This window comes from Melanotaenia boesemani, chromosome 1 (genome assembly GCF_017639745.1).
Source record: "Melanotaenia boesemani isolate fMelBoe1 chromosome 1, fMelBoe1.pri, whole genome shotgun sequence".
In the NCBI taxonomy this organism is placed as follows: domain Eukaryota; kingdom Metazoa; phylum Chordata; class Actinopteri; order Atheriniformes; family Melanotaeniidae; genus Melanotaenia; species Melanotaenia boesemani.
The window spans coordinates 29,620,429-29,638,828 of record NC_055682.1 but is presented as its reverse complement, the minus strand read 5'-3'; the positions used below and the strand labels follow the sequence as shown (position 1 = coordinate 29,638,828).

The window sequence follows — 18,400 nt, the reverse complement described above, 5'->3', positions numbered from 1 at the left end:
GAATTATTTCTGGCTTCTTCTTCGCATTGAAGAACAACATTAGTCTTGTCTGCATTTAGAACAAGTTTAAGGTGAAGTAAACAGTGGTAGACAGCAGCTCTTCCGTCCTGCAGGGATTCAGTGGTCTGAACGAGTGTTGATCCGAAACAGTAAATAATCGTATGATCTGCAAAAAGATGCAAATTATCTGATAATTTAAGACTCAGTCCCTTTATATAAATAATAAATAAAAGGGACCTAAAACTGAACCCTGTAGCACCCCTTGTGGACAGTTTAATGCACTGGGCCCTATTGTTGAGATAACTTGTGAAACAAGTGATTAGATGGTCCAAGATTCCTGATTCAAATAGTTTAAATTTTAAAATACCATGGTCCACAGTATCAAATGCTTTTGACAAATTAGTAAAAGCTCATGACCAGTGCAGTTTCTTGTCTAGTCCAACAAGAATATCATTTACCACTTTTCATTGCATCGTTGATTGTACTGTTTTTTTCTGGGGCTTGACTGATACTTAGATAAAATGTCATTTGAATATAAAAACTCCTTTATTTGATCACTCACAAGAGCTTAAAGAATTTTGGCCAAAACAGATAAGGTAGAAATAGGTCTATAGTTAGTAAAAATCGCTGGGTCACCCCTTTTAATAAAGGGAGAACAAAAGCAGATTTCCATACCGATGGAATTTCATTGTAACTGTCGGGTTAAAAAGGATTCTAAAAAGCTCTGATACAAAATCAGCTGCCAGTTTAAAAAGTATGGAACTATTAAATTGGGACCACAAGGTTTTCTATAATCTAAAGCTTTAGGAGCTATGAGCTTCCTGTACTGAGAAAGGTACAAAAGCGAAAGGTTAACCAACGCACATTGGGAAATCTGTGCAGGCCCACAGGTCGGTTTCAAAAAGACACCAGATGCAGACTGTTTTCTGTTCAGAAATGCTCCTCCTCTTCCCCTCCCCCTCCTGATGTGAAGCATGACGACTGTCGGTGATCAGCTGATTAGCTTTTCTGTCGCTAGCACTGTCTGTGTTTGTCTATCGTTGAACTTAGAAGGTGGAAAGTAGCGGTTCATGGTTCACACTGGCACATATTTATCCAAAAGTATTGTTCTTGGATGTGCTAGCTAAAGTAAGCACCATTTATCAGTCTCATGTCAATCGGATCCATGTCACTGTGACGGAAGCAAGGTAATGTCTTCTCTAATCATTGGTGCTGTGCAGAGACACAGGTCTGATCATTTAAAGGCCCTTAATGTAGTGAGAGAAATTATAAACAGGTTCTGAGATACAAATCAGGGGACTGAGCAAGAAAAGGTTGATACAAATGAGATATATTTTTGGAGGCCTTGATTGTATGTAATATGGAACTGATTATTACAACTAAAGTGATCATCTAACGTACAAAAAAGACAAACCCAAGCCTTGATTCGCTCTTTCTGTTGATACAATGCAGAGCAAATGTTCGCGCATGGTGATTAATCATGATTAATTCATTTGTAAGCTGTGATTAATCTGATTAAAAATCACTTGACAGCCCTAATTATTATTAAAGATTTTTCACTATTACTCAAGTCCAGTGACTGTAACGACACTCCAAAAGCTTAAGCTTACTGTTCTTGAAGTCCCGTAGATCGGATGTTAAAGCCAAGTCCTGGTGATGGTTGTGCTGTGAATTTGGTAATAATCAGTAGAAGTCAATGTTCCATCACCTGTACAGCATTTTCTGTCATTTGACAGCCTCAGAAACTACAAAACAGAATTTTTCCACCCACTTATCAAAATTTCTGCTTCATTTTTGATGGCGAGTTCTCATCTCATCTAGAACTTTCTTTGGTCTCCTAGATCTTATCTTGACTTTCGCAGTTCCCCACCTGGAAGCAAAAATGATTGAGTAATTGTGAAAGTGTTAAATCATATTTTAGAGCAAGTTCTAAAGACTCAGGATTTATTAGCTTTGGGATCAGGTGAAAGTTGCTTACGACAGTTCATGACAAATCTTCACCAATAAAAAAAGCTCTTGAATTTTACAAGTTAAAAAAAAAAAAAAAAAACATTTGCACTTACCAGATTTAATTTAAATTATGTATGACCTGTAATTATTAGAACTCAGCTTAAAGGTGACCCCGTTGCTATATTTCGGTGCCTTTTTGTGCAATGCCCTCCATTCTATCTCTAATGTCCTTCTCATCAAAGGCTCTTTGACCCTCACGCATGTGAGCCAGAGACTTGCCTTTATCTGCCCACTTTGCTTCAGCAGACACAACTCTCTTCCCGTCAGAATCCATTAACAGGTTATTGACGGGATATGAGATGGCATATATCCATGAAAGATGAGAGACAGAGGAAGCAGCAATGGCAAGCAGGAGGGAGAAAAAAGGAAAATAGAGAAATTCCTCTATGATGAGTTCCTCTATGATTTATGAGATTGCTGAGAATGAGCAAGTCGAGAATTCTCGTCTTCCCTATCTTTGATCACCTGTACCATCTCTCTCTGAGTAGGGGAAACTCACACTCCGTGATGGCCTCTTGAAGCGAAAATTGTAAGAGATTATCTTCAGAGCTTAATGTTGAACGTGACCCCTTTTACACTGCAGAAGACGCGTTTACTTCCACCCTTATTGTGCCTCTTTCACTGACTGAAGGACCATTTAAAAACCACTGCATAAGACTGAAATCTTTTCTGCTTTCAATCCAAAACACGCTTACTAAGCACACACTCTCACTGCTTCCATGTTTTCCAGAAGCTGTTTTCTTTTTTTTTCTTTTTTTTCTTAAATCTCAGCATTATGGACATGTGCTCCTGACAACATGAAATCAAAAGCAAGCTTTCCCTTCAGACTTATACAGGCATTGGTTATATCATAAAAATTATTGGTATGAAAGGGCTCACAGATCCTTTGAGCAAACTCCTTTGATGTTCAGGTGGTGCAGAATGTCCAGAATGAAAATGTATTGAGTTGCAGCTTCATTGCCCAGCAGATGGGGGCAGTGTTGTAAAAGCATTTCTCATGCCCATCTTCTCGCCTTCTTTCATTGCAGTCTGGTAGTAGGTCCCCTTACACATCTGTGTACTTATATTTGTCCCTGTAATTTGCTCTCAAGTTCTGATGTTTTTCTCATGCATAAAAATGCTGTTAACATTTATTCCCCTGTTGTATATTTTAATACAGTATGTGTGCATACTGTGTTAAACCCATGGTTTGACTGATTGTCTAAATGGCTCTGCTCAGTGAGCTTCATGAATGGATGCTACACGGTGATTTTTGTGTGGCTAAATGGTATTGAACCAGTTAAAGTTGAAATGAAGTTGTATTACTTATTGAGCTGGAAGAATTTGGTATTGAATTGTGTGCTGAAAGATGTTTGTATGCTAGTAGGCATTGAGCATATGAGCTGAACAAGTCAGTGGACTGTGAAAATATCTCGTACAGACAATATTAACTTGAATAACGTAATGCTGTTTCCTGCGATGTGTGCGTTTGTGTGTCAAGGACAGTGCAAGGGCCCAGGCACCTGTGTAGCACTGTGTATAAATGTGTGTATATGTGGCTGCTGCTGTTGTTGGTTGTGATGATGGGAACCTCCCTGCTACAGAGAATCTTTGTAGCAGCATCTCCATTGTAGTGTCAGGGTAACTCATGTCCAATTCCTCAGACAATGCAATGCTGTGGAGCTGTCAGCAGTACTACAAGTGTGGAATATCAATGTGTTCTCTGGCCTTTGGGTGTCTCTTTCTGTATGAATTGAGTGTATGTGATGGTGTCTCTGTGTTTCTGGTACAAAACATTGTTTGCATTATATTGGTATTGATGCAATCAGTGCTTTTTATCAATAGGCACAGTTGTATGTTTTACTTATTCCCTTTTCCAATAATGCAGTGTGAGACAAGGGTGGTGAATTCCCACAATATTCAGCACAAGCTCATCAACAATTCTCAGTTTTTGTGCGAAACCACTCTTATTTATTGAGTCAATAAATGACAGCTGGAAAGAAACTGTGGTCATTTGAAAGTTTTTCTGTGAGTTATGCACAAACAATCTCTAAATCTCTATAATAATCTTGGTTCATTTTTGGAATACTTTTTTTATTCTTCAGAAGAGAGATAATAGCAGTATTTTGCAGTAACTGACAGTTCGATTAAACATTTTGCCTCTGGAGCATATTGTGACTCTACTTAGGTTGGTTTCATGAGTTTAAAGGCTAGATTTACTAAGACAGGCAAACCAGCATAAGACCACAAATCCAGAGAAAAAAAGATGTTCTTATCAAACAAACTTCTTTTTCTTTTTTGCTGTTTTCATTGAGTGTTTGCATGCCTATACATTACAGCAGAAGGAAAACCCACCTCAGCACTTTCATTATCATATGTAAATACAGTTGCATTACTGTAAATAAAACATACTTAACATAATGAATATTCCTGGTTTCATTAATTTTGTAGTGTCCCAGTATGCCATACTGCTGTGTCAGTGCCCTACAACTAGCACATTTAAAGAGGACATAACCATTATTTATGTTACTAATTGCACCTGTACATAGCTTATTATTAAATGTTAAAATATCCACCTCGAGAAAGGCTTGTGTGTGTTATCTGTGCTTGCTGCAATATATCTTGCTTCAGTGGCCACATCATTTAGCAAATTCAAACTGTTTACTTTTTTCAGGTCCATATGATATTGTAATATGCCCCCAAAAAACATAAAAACAAAAAGAAACTGAAGAACTTTAAACGAGTGAGTCATAAATCATTAGTTTAATATGACATAATCTCATCAGCACAACAAACATAGTGTATTTGTAAATGTACAAAGGGAGGAGGTGTTGATATTGACAAGGTGGTGGGTAGTCTTGAAAGTGGAGTGGAGTGCAGTGTGAAGATCACTCGCAGTCTTTTCTAGCCAGCCCTGTGTCTGGCTGGTGAGCAGGGCCGGTTGCCAGCACTTGCAAAGGCTGTAATGAGTTTATTTCATGTCGGTTGTGAAAGTGCCCGTCTCTGTCTCACAGCCACTCAAACAGAGCTGAGGCCCATAAACACAAAGTGCAGTGTGTAAATCCCCACGGCCTGATGTCTCCCAGCCTGCCCTCTTTGGCTTCTGAGCATCTCTTTATCGGGAGAAAGAGAAGGTAGACTATAGATCCTCACGTACACCCCTGAGAAGATATGATTGGCCTTCCTACAAGATGTGGTACAACCCCCTTGCCTTAGACCACATGTTTTGTAATTTTTAATGTCTCCGAATTGCATTTGTCACTTTGGAGAAAACAGATTTTTAGCAGACCTGATAGACCTCTCACCTTCGGTACACCACATGCTTGTTGTAAATAGCAACAAATCAAAAACAGCCAAGTATGCAGTGATTTGCTTTGCATCATGCTGCTTTACCTCGGAATAGGACACCACATGTGCGTTTCCATGACGTCAACTGGCTTCGCTTGTCCTGCCCTCCTGTCCAATACCCTCATGGCAGCACAATATAAAATGCTCGCCCTGTGTTCTCTTTCCAAGAGCAGGCCACTGCCTCTGCAGAAGGTCCCCATGCAGAGCTGCATCCTCCGCAGGCCTTGCAGTGAGTGGTAGGTCACTGCGTGAAAGAAGTTGTGTGGGGAAAAGGAAGAGTGAGGCAAAGATGTACAATGAAAAGGAGTTTCTATCTTTCTGTCTCTGACATGGCTTTGCTCTGCGTTGACGGATTAGTGTGTGAGGCTCCACCACAGTCTCTTTCTTGGCTTGTTTCCAGATATTATCTTTAAGTGTGAGCTCCATTCTGTCTTCTTTCTGTTTCCTTCTTCCCTTCCCCCTTCGTGTATGAACTCAGTGGTGTGAGTCATCCCAGGCTGCTCAGGGATTGATTTAATTGCTCTCTCCTCCTTCTTCAACACATACGTATAGAAGTGGGCTGTCACTGACCACCAAAAAAAAAAAAAAAAAAATCCACCAGTGCCATGAAGGTTGGGCTAACTTCAAAGACAGCGAAAGTACACACTTCAGAAATCTGCTCATTTATCCCCATTGATGGCGGAACAATACCTCCTGCTTCTGCCATGTTTTGCTGTGATAACTCTAATGTATTGTGTAGCCCTGCTGAGTGAATGTAGGCACAATATGGGAAGATAGAAAACCCCCCACAGCCACAGAAGAGCTTTTGTAATCACAGTTTAGAACAAAAGCCTTCTGTCGTTTTCACTGTCAGGATCGGAGAATTGTTTTGTGAGTAGCACTTGGTTGGTATGAACACTGTGATTTGTTCCAGGTTGGAACTGTGGAGAAACACACTTGGTGACAATGAAGTAATGCCAACCTATTAATTTGTTGCACAAGTGTGGTGGACTGTGTTTGAAAAAAACAGATAGTTCTTGTTTCCAGTTTTTATGTTTCTACTTTTGTTTGTAACATTTTATCCTCAAGTGTGCAATACTTCACCTTTTTACATTTAGATTGAATTAAAACCCAACAACCCATGCTGAGAGCTCCACACACACCATTTTTCTTCTGTGTTTTCTGCGCTTGTGAGGTGAGACATAAGGTGGCACTGTTCCTGCAGATGAACGGGTTGGCAGGGACATGATGTGGAGAGGACACCTTGCTGGGATTGGTTGAATGTGATTGAAAATAGGGCTGCCTTGACTTAGCAATCCCCATTTGTATGAACCCTTTCAGATGAAAGACTTGTTTGTTGTTAATAGGGGAAGTAATTATTGAACCTCCCTAGCAGTCAAATCTCCTTCACAGAAAAGTGATTCAGTACTGACATTGGCTGTGCTATAGACAGAGCTCAAAAAAGGGGTGAGGAGGCTAAAATGCCACCGTGATTACAACAATTAGAGAGGCTGAGCATAAAGTAGGATGTATTGCTCTGTGGCCCGAGTGACTTTTTTCTCCCCTGTGATGCTGATGAGTGTCTCAGAGTCCTATAACGGCAGACAGGGATCAATGGAGAATGCTGACTCTTGAGAATACTATGGATGTACTCTAGACTGCCTGAGATGGCTACTAATCCAGAATGATTATGCAGTGTACTCTTTGCTCTTGGCTTAGTCTAGACAAACAGTACATATATGAGCATACACACACACACACACACACACACACACACATATATATATGTTGACAGAAAAATCAGCAGCTTTTGAGCAAGAAGCACATTCACTTTATCTTTTACCATCATGACAGACCAGGAGTTTTTTTCTTTTCCTTTTGATTTAACTAAAGATTAAGCTAAGGCTATACAGATGTTGTTGCCTCCATCATGAGTTTTACAGCCATCACCAGGAGGCAAAGCCTATAGGAACACAAATAAAGTCCTAATGTTTACCTCCAAATCCCTCATCTTCTTTCCTTTCTCATTCATCCCATCCTAGCTGCGCCTCCTTATCTTTCTGCACAAAGTAGATGTTTCTGTAGCAGCCACAGAATATATTTCAAATCTTTCTTTGATTTGACATTCAGATTTGAGTAAGTGTCATTCACTTGAACACGGCACATCGAATTAATGATATGATTCAGTGAATACTGTTTATATCCAACCAGGGCCTAGTGAAATCAGCTCATACTATTTACTGTATATACTTAGGCAGCCTGGAAGACGACGCAGTGAAAAGTCCTGCAGATGTTTCCTAGAAAGCATGTATAGAAGTACAGTTGATAGTATAATTTGTGATTGATAGCTTACATTAAGATTCTCTTGCACGGAGGAGAATCATGTTTGTTTTTATTTTAAGGGTGTTTCCTTTTGATCTGATATTAGCTGTTTGTCTCACATCTTCTCTTGCAGCTTTGATGGAATTGCAGGTCCCAGAGCAACCAGTGGTGGCGCTGCACGGTAGCGATGTCACACTCAATTGCACTTTCAGCCATGCCAGTTCTTTCAACTTGTCCGATCTGAGTATCTTCTGGCAGCTGACGGACACCAAACGCAGTGTGCATGGGTACTGGGATGGACAGGACCAACTGGCGGACCAGGCGGAGAGCTTCACCAACCGCACCAGGTTGTTCCCTTCTCAGCTGAGCCTGGGCAACGCTTCGCTCCTGCTAAGCAGAGTGGTGGTAGCTGATGAAGGCAGCTACACCTGCTTTGTCAGGGTGGAGGACTACGGCAGTGCTGCTTTGTTTCTGCAGGTGGCTGGTGAGTTGAGCTATAATGTCCGTTATACATGAAACAAGCAGATATTGTTTTAACTAAAAAGTGAAAATGTTTGATTAAAGTAATGTCAGATAAAGTTTTAGTAATTAATTCCACACAATACCAAATCCCTAACTCTAACTTGATCTGAATGCCATTTACTTTTCACTGCTATTCCTATAAGTTTTATTACATGAAAAAGAAAAATAGAATGATTTCTTTCACTCCTTTTTCTTCTAAAAATTCTCCATCTGAAGCATTCATCCCCTTTGCTTTGACTAGGTTGACAGGACAAACAATAGTGCACATAAAGATGTTTGTAAACAATGGGGGTGTTGAATTTAATTTAATTGAATTTAAATGCATTGTGATGCAGACGTGGATGATTCTGCAATCGATGCAGCAACAAAACATAATCGATTATAATAATGTAATGTATATATTCTGCTGCCGCTTGTGTGTGGTGTTAGGAAAACTGTAAATCTAAGCAAACATACAAAAAATACACCAGTATCTCACTGGAAATACATTAATTGTTTCAGTGAAATCACATAACATCACACGACAATGTATAAAAGCTAGGGATGGCCATTATATTTATTTATTTATTTGCCCTTCTCATTTATTTATTCATTTACTTTGAATCACGGAATCTATGTAATCTTGCTGGACCTGACCGGAGGGGATAGAAAAAGATGGAAAATAGTAAAAAGAAAAAAAAAGGGATGGCCATTTTAGGTGATTTTTGAAGTTGACTAGTCAGGCCTTTCAAAAGCGATTAGTTGATTAGTTAGTTAGTTAATTTGTTAATTTGTTGTGATGTCATCATGATGTCATCAATAATAGAATAAAAAAATACTTTATCTCCAAATGGAAATAGTAAAAACACACAACTAATGTCGGCAGCATTTGGTGGTAACTGTCTCTGCCATACTGTGTGCAGCCGATATGCTCCTCGAGCAAAAACATATCCTCCGACCTGATCCTCTTCTTTACAATGTGAAGGACCTCAAGCAGTCTGATGTGCTGTGATTATCTGGAACCTGCAAATTAGCCTCTCTGCTTCTCTGAGCCTTATTGTGCCTTCTGATGGAGAACACAACTATGCTGCATGTTTAAGTAACTTTTCAAAGACAAAAGCTGCAATTTCAACATGTTCAAGTGTCCAGAATTATAGCCACTTTAAACACTTTTGCAAGAAACCAAACCGTTTGTAAATCCGTCAAGATTTCTACGAAATAAGAGTATTTATGTTTGTGCAGATCACTCACTTTCCCTCAGATACCACAGATCCCGTGAGAGAGCAAACATGTGGCAAGATGGCCGCTGGGTGAGGATGTTTGAGGCTCCGCCATAAAGCATCTAGCTTTTGTTGTAGATATCTATGTCTACTCCGACGTCCCCCTCCCCTCTCATGCGCTGTGCGTCTCTCCTCCTCTCTAGCTCTTAAAGGGGCCATTGAGTTTGCACGCCGTTTTGACTACTCGATTAGTTGACTAGTTGTGCACATCCCTAGTAAAAACTAATTAGTTAACTTAAGTGCTAATGTTTATAAAAAATACCATTATCAAGCTAGCACGAACGCAATAAAGGGATTAAAACTACTTTGTCCATCTACAAATGTTTATCTCAAAAATATCCTCTGTGTTCAATTACAAATTGACTAGAATACTTACAGTCAAATGTTTCTGGCCATAAAGGAGACGTGAAAAAGATCTTAACTTCTATATTCTGTCTGAACTGAGTACAGAAAGACTGAAGGGATTAAACACACTGCTTTACTGCAAGAAATATTGCCACTAAGGGGCTGCTTAACCAATTTTGATAACATAAAGTCACAGTATATGCTGCTAATGGTGTTGTGGCAATGGAAAAAAAAGTTCAATAATGAAGTTGAAAATAACATAATTGTTTACATGTTTATGTTGATTGTCAAAATCAGGACATTTGGATTGGTTTCTAAATAAACAGAGTTCATAATTATCTGACTGTATTAATTGATGAAGAAAGTAGCAAGGTGCAATGACAAAGAAAATTGAGGATGCAACACATAGTGATGCATCGTTGAATCGAATTTAATCAAATTGTTGACAAAATAATTGCAATCGAATCCTGAGATCAGTGTAGATGGTCAGCCCTAGTAAAATTTTTATAGCTTTCACAGGTCCATTCATACCATGAGTTCAACTTGATAGGAATCATCTGAGATTACATGTGTGAGCTGCAGTCAGACCACAAGCCTTCTCTAAACACAAAAAATTTTTATCTGATATTATTAGGCTGGTAGGTGTAGCTATTACATGTTGTTAGTTTTGATGTAATCAGGATGCTTGTTTAGTCTGTCAGCTTGTAAACAACAGTGACTGACTTGGCATCACTTATTGGTGTTTAGCGCTTTCACTTTGCCAATAACAGCTTACAGTCAGTCATTGACTTTTACATTTTGGACCAACTATCTGTGTTCAAACTCCAGATGTTATAGAAGTGCACATGCATTCCCCCCTTTAGAAAAGATAGTGAAAACACCTCTCAAGGGACAGATCTTGCACTGACAAGTCAGGATAGTCGGGTCCAGACATTATGTGCTGCAAGAAATATCCATAAATGAGTAGAGGAGCTCCTTAAGGTTTTTGGTAAGTAGGCTGTGTGTACTATTTTTGTGTGGATTTTTTTACTTTTTATGTTATTCCAAACTGACTTTGTGAAGCAGAGTCCATTAGTCATGCCCTTCTTGTCTATGAAAATAATCATAATCAATAATAATCAGGCTGGGTGTTTTGGTTTGTTCCAAAACTGTAGAATGATACAGGGGCAGATCACATTCTTCTGTTTGTGGCATTGCTACCTGGAAAATGATCTAAAACCTTTGCATGATATTATAAGTCTATGATTTTTGTTTTTACAATTAAACAATTGTATATATATAATGTTTTCACTTAAACGTAGCAAATAAATAAAAGATGCAATTGTAAGCTCACAATTAATAAAAAAATTGATCATGATTCAGTGATTGATGGCCAATTTGATTCCCAATATTTCCTTAAAACAACACAAATAAAGGGGGAAGTCAGTGATTTTTTAAACCGTGCTGATTTACATTGACACATCAGACACAACCCACACTAGCAGTGGAGGTAATTCAGGATCAATTCTTCTCACAAGATGTAAATGGATGATAAACAGCTTCCTTGGGGTTGCTGAGCATTGTTTTTAGTCAATATGCACTGATTGTGGTCCCTGTCATGGTCAATATCTGCTGACTTTGATTATTAGTCATTGTCACGGTCAATCAGCCATCACTAACATCTCCAACCCTGTGCAGCTACATCACCCACCTCCATAGCGGAGAGCTTTTTATTTATTGATAATGATATTGTGTGCCATCCCTTCTTTCTCACATTTCTATATCTGTTGTGAGATTGCGCCGCTATTCTCCCTGGAAGGATGTGCATTAGGCAGTGTTGATAATTTTTTTTTCTTTTTTTGTCTGTAAGGGAAAAGGAAAACAATGTGTCCAACAGTGACAAATTGGTTCTATTTCATGGTGTGGATTTATAGATACTCTATTTTTAGCCAGTATTTACTCTTAGTTTTTCAGACTTCCTTCATGCTGTGCTGGAAGAAAATTAAAGGGGCCCTTGATGGAAATCCGTAAGTCGAATGCACAGCTGGAAAAGTTAGTTTGGCACATGCTAAATGGGCTAAACTTTAAAAAAGTAGCTCAGACAAGCATGTTTCATCTCGTCTCCACACCTTTGTTTGCCATACTGAAAGTAGTTGTGGGAATACAACAGCCTCTCACTCCAGGAATAGGGTGAGCGTGACACCAGTCGAGGCTGACTATTCACCCTTCACCTCCATCCTCCTGTACTTTTTTATGTGCCATATGCTAAGTTGTCTCAAACCTCTATGATGCTGAAGGTCTCTCCAGCCTTCCTCTTCTTCACCTGTGCATTTCTTTTTAATTTTTTTTTACTTTCTGGGCATGGCTTCCTGCTCTCTAGATGAAGTAAAGGGTTGCAGCATCGCTATTTTCTGCAGATGCTGTATGTGATTGAAGATCTTAAGCACTGTGTTATGCTAAGCTCCCTAAATATAATTAAGAATTTAATGGGAATCATGTCAAGCAGTTCTTAATGTGACACTCACTGTAGAGAATCTAAGCAAATTCAGTATGTGTCTGTTGTTCTCCCATCATCTCTATCTTCACCCATCCTTACCCACTCCTCCCTTCCTTTCTGAATCCTCACCCATTTCCTGTCCTGATTCTCTTCCATTTCTCAGCTCCTTACACCAAACCCGTGTTGACTGTAGAGCCTGAATCCAACCTGCGGCCAGGCGATGAGGTGGCCCTCACTTGTGTGGCGTATGGAGGTTATCCAGAGGGTGATGTTATATGGCAGGATGGGAGCGGCCGCAACCTGACAGACAACATCACCACTTCAATGGTGGCCAATGAGAAAGGTCTGTTCTCTATGACCAGTGTGCTAACAGTAGTCCTGGAGCCAAACAGCACCTACAGCTGCCGACTGATCAACGCATTACTTGGCGAAGAGGGCTACGCCTTTGTCACTATCACAGGTGGGAGTGGGTTTTCATCTCTGATAAAAAAAATAAAAATAAAAAAAAAAAGATTTAAATGTCTTTCTGTCAAATTGTCACCTTTATTCTTGTACAAAAGTAAACAAGCTAATTTTACCAAATTCCTGCAGTGATTGAATGTTATCAACTCAGACTAATCTTGTTTTCAATCATGCATATACACAAAGTGTTTTATTGAATTCTTCTATGGTTTTGTGAATCAATCTGTCTGCTGAATTTCCTACTGTGGAGGCTTAACTTCTTTCTGTCTTTCTTAGTTCAAAGCAAAGCTACAACGAAATGAATAGGAAATAATAAAATGTCCAATTACAGTCCAATAAGCAAAACCCATCAGTTCTTCTGCATCGTTAAATTAGATCAGTGGGTGATTATTTCCCTGAGGAAAGTCAAATAACTATTCATTGCATATTTCAAAAGATAAAACTGTAACAAAGTAATGTGCAAGGAGAAAGCGACTGGTTTCCTATCAGCTATCTGCAGATGATGCTTTTAACTAGGAATTAAATTGAGATGTTTGCATTTTTATGATTGTTTGATGCAGTTTTCAGCTCTATGTGTCACAGTACCTATATGACAACAACTAGCCCTGCCCCAGTTAGCCATGTCCCCCTGGCCTTGCTAGTGTACTGTGTGTTATATGCAATAAGAATGTCGTGTAAGGTGGGCTAAGGCTGGGTCTCTAATGGGAGCACCACTGTGTGAAATGGCTCATAAATAAGTAGAGGTGGCCCAAGCCGGCTCTCTGGACTGTAGCCAGTGATGGTGCCCAGGCTGTTGAGACGGAGGTCGAGGCAGAGGTCAGGGAGTGCTGCTCCACTGGGCTGGGAAATCACTGTGCTGTCTGGAAACAGGATGGCCGATTGGCAGGACTGGACGGCTGAGTGAAGGTGGCCTCTCTAACAGTTTGGTTGGCCTTTTTCAAAACAGAACAGATAACCAGTCAGAAGGACCATCAGGGGAATGGGATGATATTAAACACATGGTGAGAACAAAAAACGACTGTAAAGTAACTGAATAGTGTGTAGCTGCTGTTATTCTTGTCTTTTTACTGGGTTGACGGACTATTTCAGGTTTGGATGAAATGCATTTGAAAATCTTATTACCTTTCATGTCAGTGTTTTCCATTTCCCTTTTACAATTGTGGCTCTTTCATTTCAGACATGTTTTTGAGTGAGCTGTCTGCATTGGTGATTTAGTTGGTCATGCATTTAGAGTTTTTTGTGGGCGGGTGAGTCGGTGTTTCAGCACCACAGAGATTAGATACAATCCTGTTAAGCCAAACCTTTTAACTCTACAGGTTGGTTCCCTGACGTGAATGGGGAAAGCATCAGTGGTAGCACTGCCAATATACTGACACATGAGCATTGATAAGCATGGGTGTCTTGTTATTATTTGATGGCATCACAGTCAGCAGACACACTGAGTAGAGTGTGATGGATCAAAAATAATATAACAGTTGTTTTGATAGGATTAATCATGTTTAATTTATTTAGCCAGTGTCATGATCTTGTTATTACCCCTGCCAAGACCGAGGTTATGTTTCCGGCAGTGTTGGTCTGTCTATTAGCATCATAATTTAGAAAGTAATGAACAGATTTTGAAAAAAAATTCAGGAAATGTCAGAAATCGAATAAGAAACTATTGAAAAAAAGGTGATCCGGATCACCGTCTGGATTCAGGAATTTTTTAAAGACTTCTTTACTATTGAGAGATATGGATAATATTCACATTAGAGTTTCTAACTCAACAGATGATGCCCAGAATCATTGGCAAAAAAAAAAAAAAAAAAATTTATTGCCTAATGAAATCCTGGTAGATGATAAATACACTAACAGCTAACCCAGTTTGCCGCCATTAGAGAAAATACAAATTTCTTCAATAACTTCAAGACTGTTATAGCCATTTGCTTCATCTTGGTGTATAGGGCATGTTTCCAGGGTCAAGGATTTTAAATAGGATGTTGCATCTATCCTTGATGATGGAAATAGATAATGATATTAGTTTAAATATACATAAGGGTGTTGGCATAGGGTTGGTGACGTTGTGGGCTGTTGGGCCTTTTGGGGTTTTTGTCCGGTGAGTGACCCTATGGCTTGGCGGAGGTCTGCACTCTCTGAGTGCTTCTAGTTCCTAGAGATGTAATGATCATTGTTTAAATCCAGGAAACAATTTTCTCCAAGTTATTTGACTCTCCTTTTGTTTTTGTTTTTTTATTTGGCTTAGAAGCAAAAAGCCTTCCTAGTGATGTTTGTGTTTAGCTTTGCACCTAATTTTATAATATTAATGTCAGTAATTGTACATTTGTGTTTAGCTTTAATGAAGCTGATTTATCAAATTTTATTGATCGATTTGATTAGTTGATTGAAAGCTGCTTGTAAAGACAAAGTAAAGAAAAGCAGAGTGGACACATCCTGTTAAAGAAAACAACCAAGAGCAGAGTGGGGAAACATGTTTTGTTTAAGAGCAATGGAGCTGGTAAAGCGTGATGTGGAAAAGATTTCGAAGTGGCAGAGCAAACGAATCAAATCCACAAATAAACCTTGGGAAAACCTTTAATTAAAACAGCAGTGACTGTGATTTTTAGCAACTGGGTGCACATGAATAAGAGTAATTTCTCAGTCGGAGCGCCAGCACAGCTTGATGATGGCCCAAGTTGTTTGTAAATTCACATAAGATTTATAGTGCTATGTGTGGCAAGATACAAGAGGGCCTGTTTGAAATGAAAATGTGTTTGCGTTTGTTTACAGCAGCTGGTGTATGCTTAACAGTTTTTGTAATTAATTTTGACCCAACAGAACTCTTCTGCCAGAAAAGCAGAGTGTGCTGAGCTGGAGTTGATATAGCGAATATGCTTTCTGTATATACACTGTCTCCACAAACACACTCTCCACACTCGAGCAGTGGTGAATCCTGTTATGAGAATGAATAAAACCTACTAGAAATTTTAAAAGGTCTATGGAACCAGGGGGGCTGTCAGTAAGAAATAGAAAAGTAGAAAAAAGAGAGAGAGAGTGGGTGGGGCGGTGGGGTGGTTAGAGAGTGAACAAGCGTGTTAAAATTTCACACTTTCCTCAATCTCTGATTGAAAAATTACAATAGTAATACAAATCTCCCCCAGGCAGAACAGGAGTTTGACAAGGTTAATTTTGAGAAAATGAACCTTTTACTGATACTGAGGAGAGCACTGTGTGGTCTGCCACCAGCTGCAAGTTGAGTCATCCATGTTAATCTCACCTTTTGTGTAGTTACCACCAGTTAATCTATCCCACACACACCACATGCACACTATCATCAGACATCTCAGAGACGGCCATGTGAACACACCCTGCAGTGTTGGTAATGTTTTTTAAGCTGAGGTCTGGAGTAAGGAGTGTTTTTGTGTTGCTGGGATATTGATGGATTTGCAGAGGGAAGCCAGGCTTAAATGCAGGGAGACCCACAGGAACAGCTGGTATTAATGAACAGTCGAATGATGGAAAGGAGCAGCTTCAGTCCTCAAATGAACCGTGCCCTGTCTGCCTGCTTGGACACCCCTCCCTTCCTCCTCCCTCCTGTCCTGCTGCACTCCCAGCATATTCTGACCACTTTGTTCTCTTCAAAAAGTAGAGTTGTTTTTTTTTTCTTTCTTTTTTTAATCAAGAGTTTGTATCCTATCTTCTTTATTTTTTTTTATTTGCCCTTCTCTGTATGTGGAGTTTCAGCAGTGCATTCCATCTAAAAGAGCTGTGTGATTGCTTCAGTGTGTTGTCTGATGGCTGGGTTTCAGGGCCTGTCACTGAACCCCCCCCCACCCTCCAGCACCACCCCCACTCCGTCTGCTTGCTGTCTCAATGAGGATGGTGCCATTTCCCCGGCACCACTCTGCTGGCACAGCATTTACAGTGAAAAGTGTGTCGATGGAGATGGAGTGCAGAAAAGAAGTAGATAGAGAGATGAGCCAGAGAGATGAAGACGGAGGGAGCTGGACTGGGGGGGGTTTAAAGTGGATGACAGAAAGATGGAGCCAACAACGTTTGCTGAGCTCAGAGTTGTGATATTGTGGCATGACGGGTTGCAGATGGGCTCATTGATGGAAAGGGGCATCCACCCACCCACTGTAGAAGATTTTCTACTCAACTTAACTTTCTAGTTGCCAATCATTGACTTTTTCTGGACAACAGACTGGATCGGTGGTTAGCTTAATAGTGAAAGCATCACATACTGATTTCTTGTTCTGCATCATGTCTGTTTTAATAAATATGTGTGGGTTCGTCTTTTTTTTGCTGTGCATCAGCTACACTAGTGGTGTGGAACCTTGGCCCTCATCTTGCTAAGTTTTCCATGCATCCCTGCTCTAACACATCTGATTCAAATTAATGAGTCACCGTGCTGGCTGTTGGATCCATTTGATTTCAGTCAGGTGTATTGGAGCAGGGACACATAGAAAACGTGCAGGAATGCAGCCCTCGAGGACCAGGGTTGCCCACCACTGAGCTACACTGTTTGGCCTTTCCCATTCATTACACACTGTCCCTTGTGAGTGTATATTATCAAGGAAAGATGAGCCATTACTAAAGACAAGATGAAAACACTGCAGATCAGCATCTCGGTCCTGCATACACCAGCACATTTGTTTGTTCTTTGCACTGAAAAGTTATTTGGAAATCACTGTGCACAGTTTACAGTACTGTGAAGATGGATATACTGTCTGTGTGCATAGATGGAGACTACATGTGCATGAATTATTATAAAATGGCTCTTCTTTTTTCTTTGCTGACCATGTGTCTGTTTTGAAGTAATCACTTGTTAAACTCACTGTACAGAAGATTCCTCTCCACAAAGAACTGGTCACAAACTCATATAGCGTGCTGTCCACTCTAGACACTCATGGTTTCGAGTCCTGCTATGAAAAGCAGCTGGTCTTGCCCACGTTGTGGGAATACTATCTGCAGTGGAAAGTGACGCAGAGAAGAATCGAAGTTGAGCCCTGTCACGCTACAGAAAAATGCCATATGTATCTTTTGTTTTGTTGTTATCTATTTATTCTTAATGAACTGTAACAGAGACCCTCACTGGGTCTTGCTTTGCTACTAATATCTGTCCTGATTGTCTAAGAGCCCACACATTTTCAAGGATTACTCTACTCTGTTATCCTCATGAAAGACCTTCACACAGAAGTAAATGTGGTCCCTGAGAATTAAGCATATTTTTACTTCCATTTCCATTGTACTTCCATTTCTTCTAGACCACAAGCTAACATTTTTACAGTTTCTGCCAGAACCCCCAAATGTTTATGATTTGGTTTGTTCTACTCTAGATGCAACACTATTTTCGCCTGGTGCATTTCCCCAAGGAGACACTTTATTACGTGATTGTGAAGCATGTGTGTTCTAACCAACCTTCACTGGGTAAATCAAGGTTAAAAAACAACTTTAATTGCTTTATAAACATCGACCTTTGTCATGAAGATGGATTCTAACACTGTGTGAGAACATTAATCTGTTCAGTGTTTTTTTCTTTTGTCATCAATATATTTACCAGCTTGTTTCTTGTTCCTTTCCCTTGACTATGTAATTATGTCTTTAGAGCTTAATTCTGGCATCACGTTGCCATCTAAATAACTGTTGCCACCCCCTCTTGACCCATAAAGTGCTCAGACCTCTGTTGTTTCAAAGTGTCTTGATTAGTGATTTTTTTTTG

At 39.7% G+C, this 18,400-nt stretch overlaps 1 protein-coding gene across 3 annotated transcripts in view; it reads left to right on the top strand.

Moving 5' to 3' along the window:
• The window catches only part of cd276 (CD276 molecule), a 77,720-nt gene that overhangs the window by 14,956 nt on the left and 44,364 nt on the right, over nucleotides 1-18,400 (top strand). For all 3 annotated transcript variants that reach the window (XM_041984569.1, XM_041984553.1, XM_041984561.1), the window contains 2 exons: nucleotides 7,772-8,122; nucleotides 12,404-12,700. In XM_041984569.1, coding sequence (XP_041840503.1) covers nucleotides 7,772-8,122; nucleotides 12,404-12,700 — 648 coding nt within the window. The remainder of the gene's footprint in view (nucleotides 1-7,771; nucleotides 8,123-12,403; nucleotides 12,701-18,400) is intronic.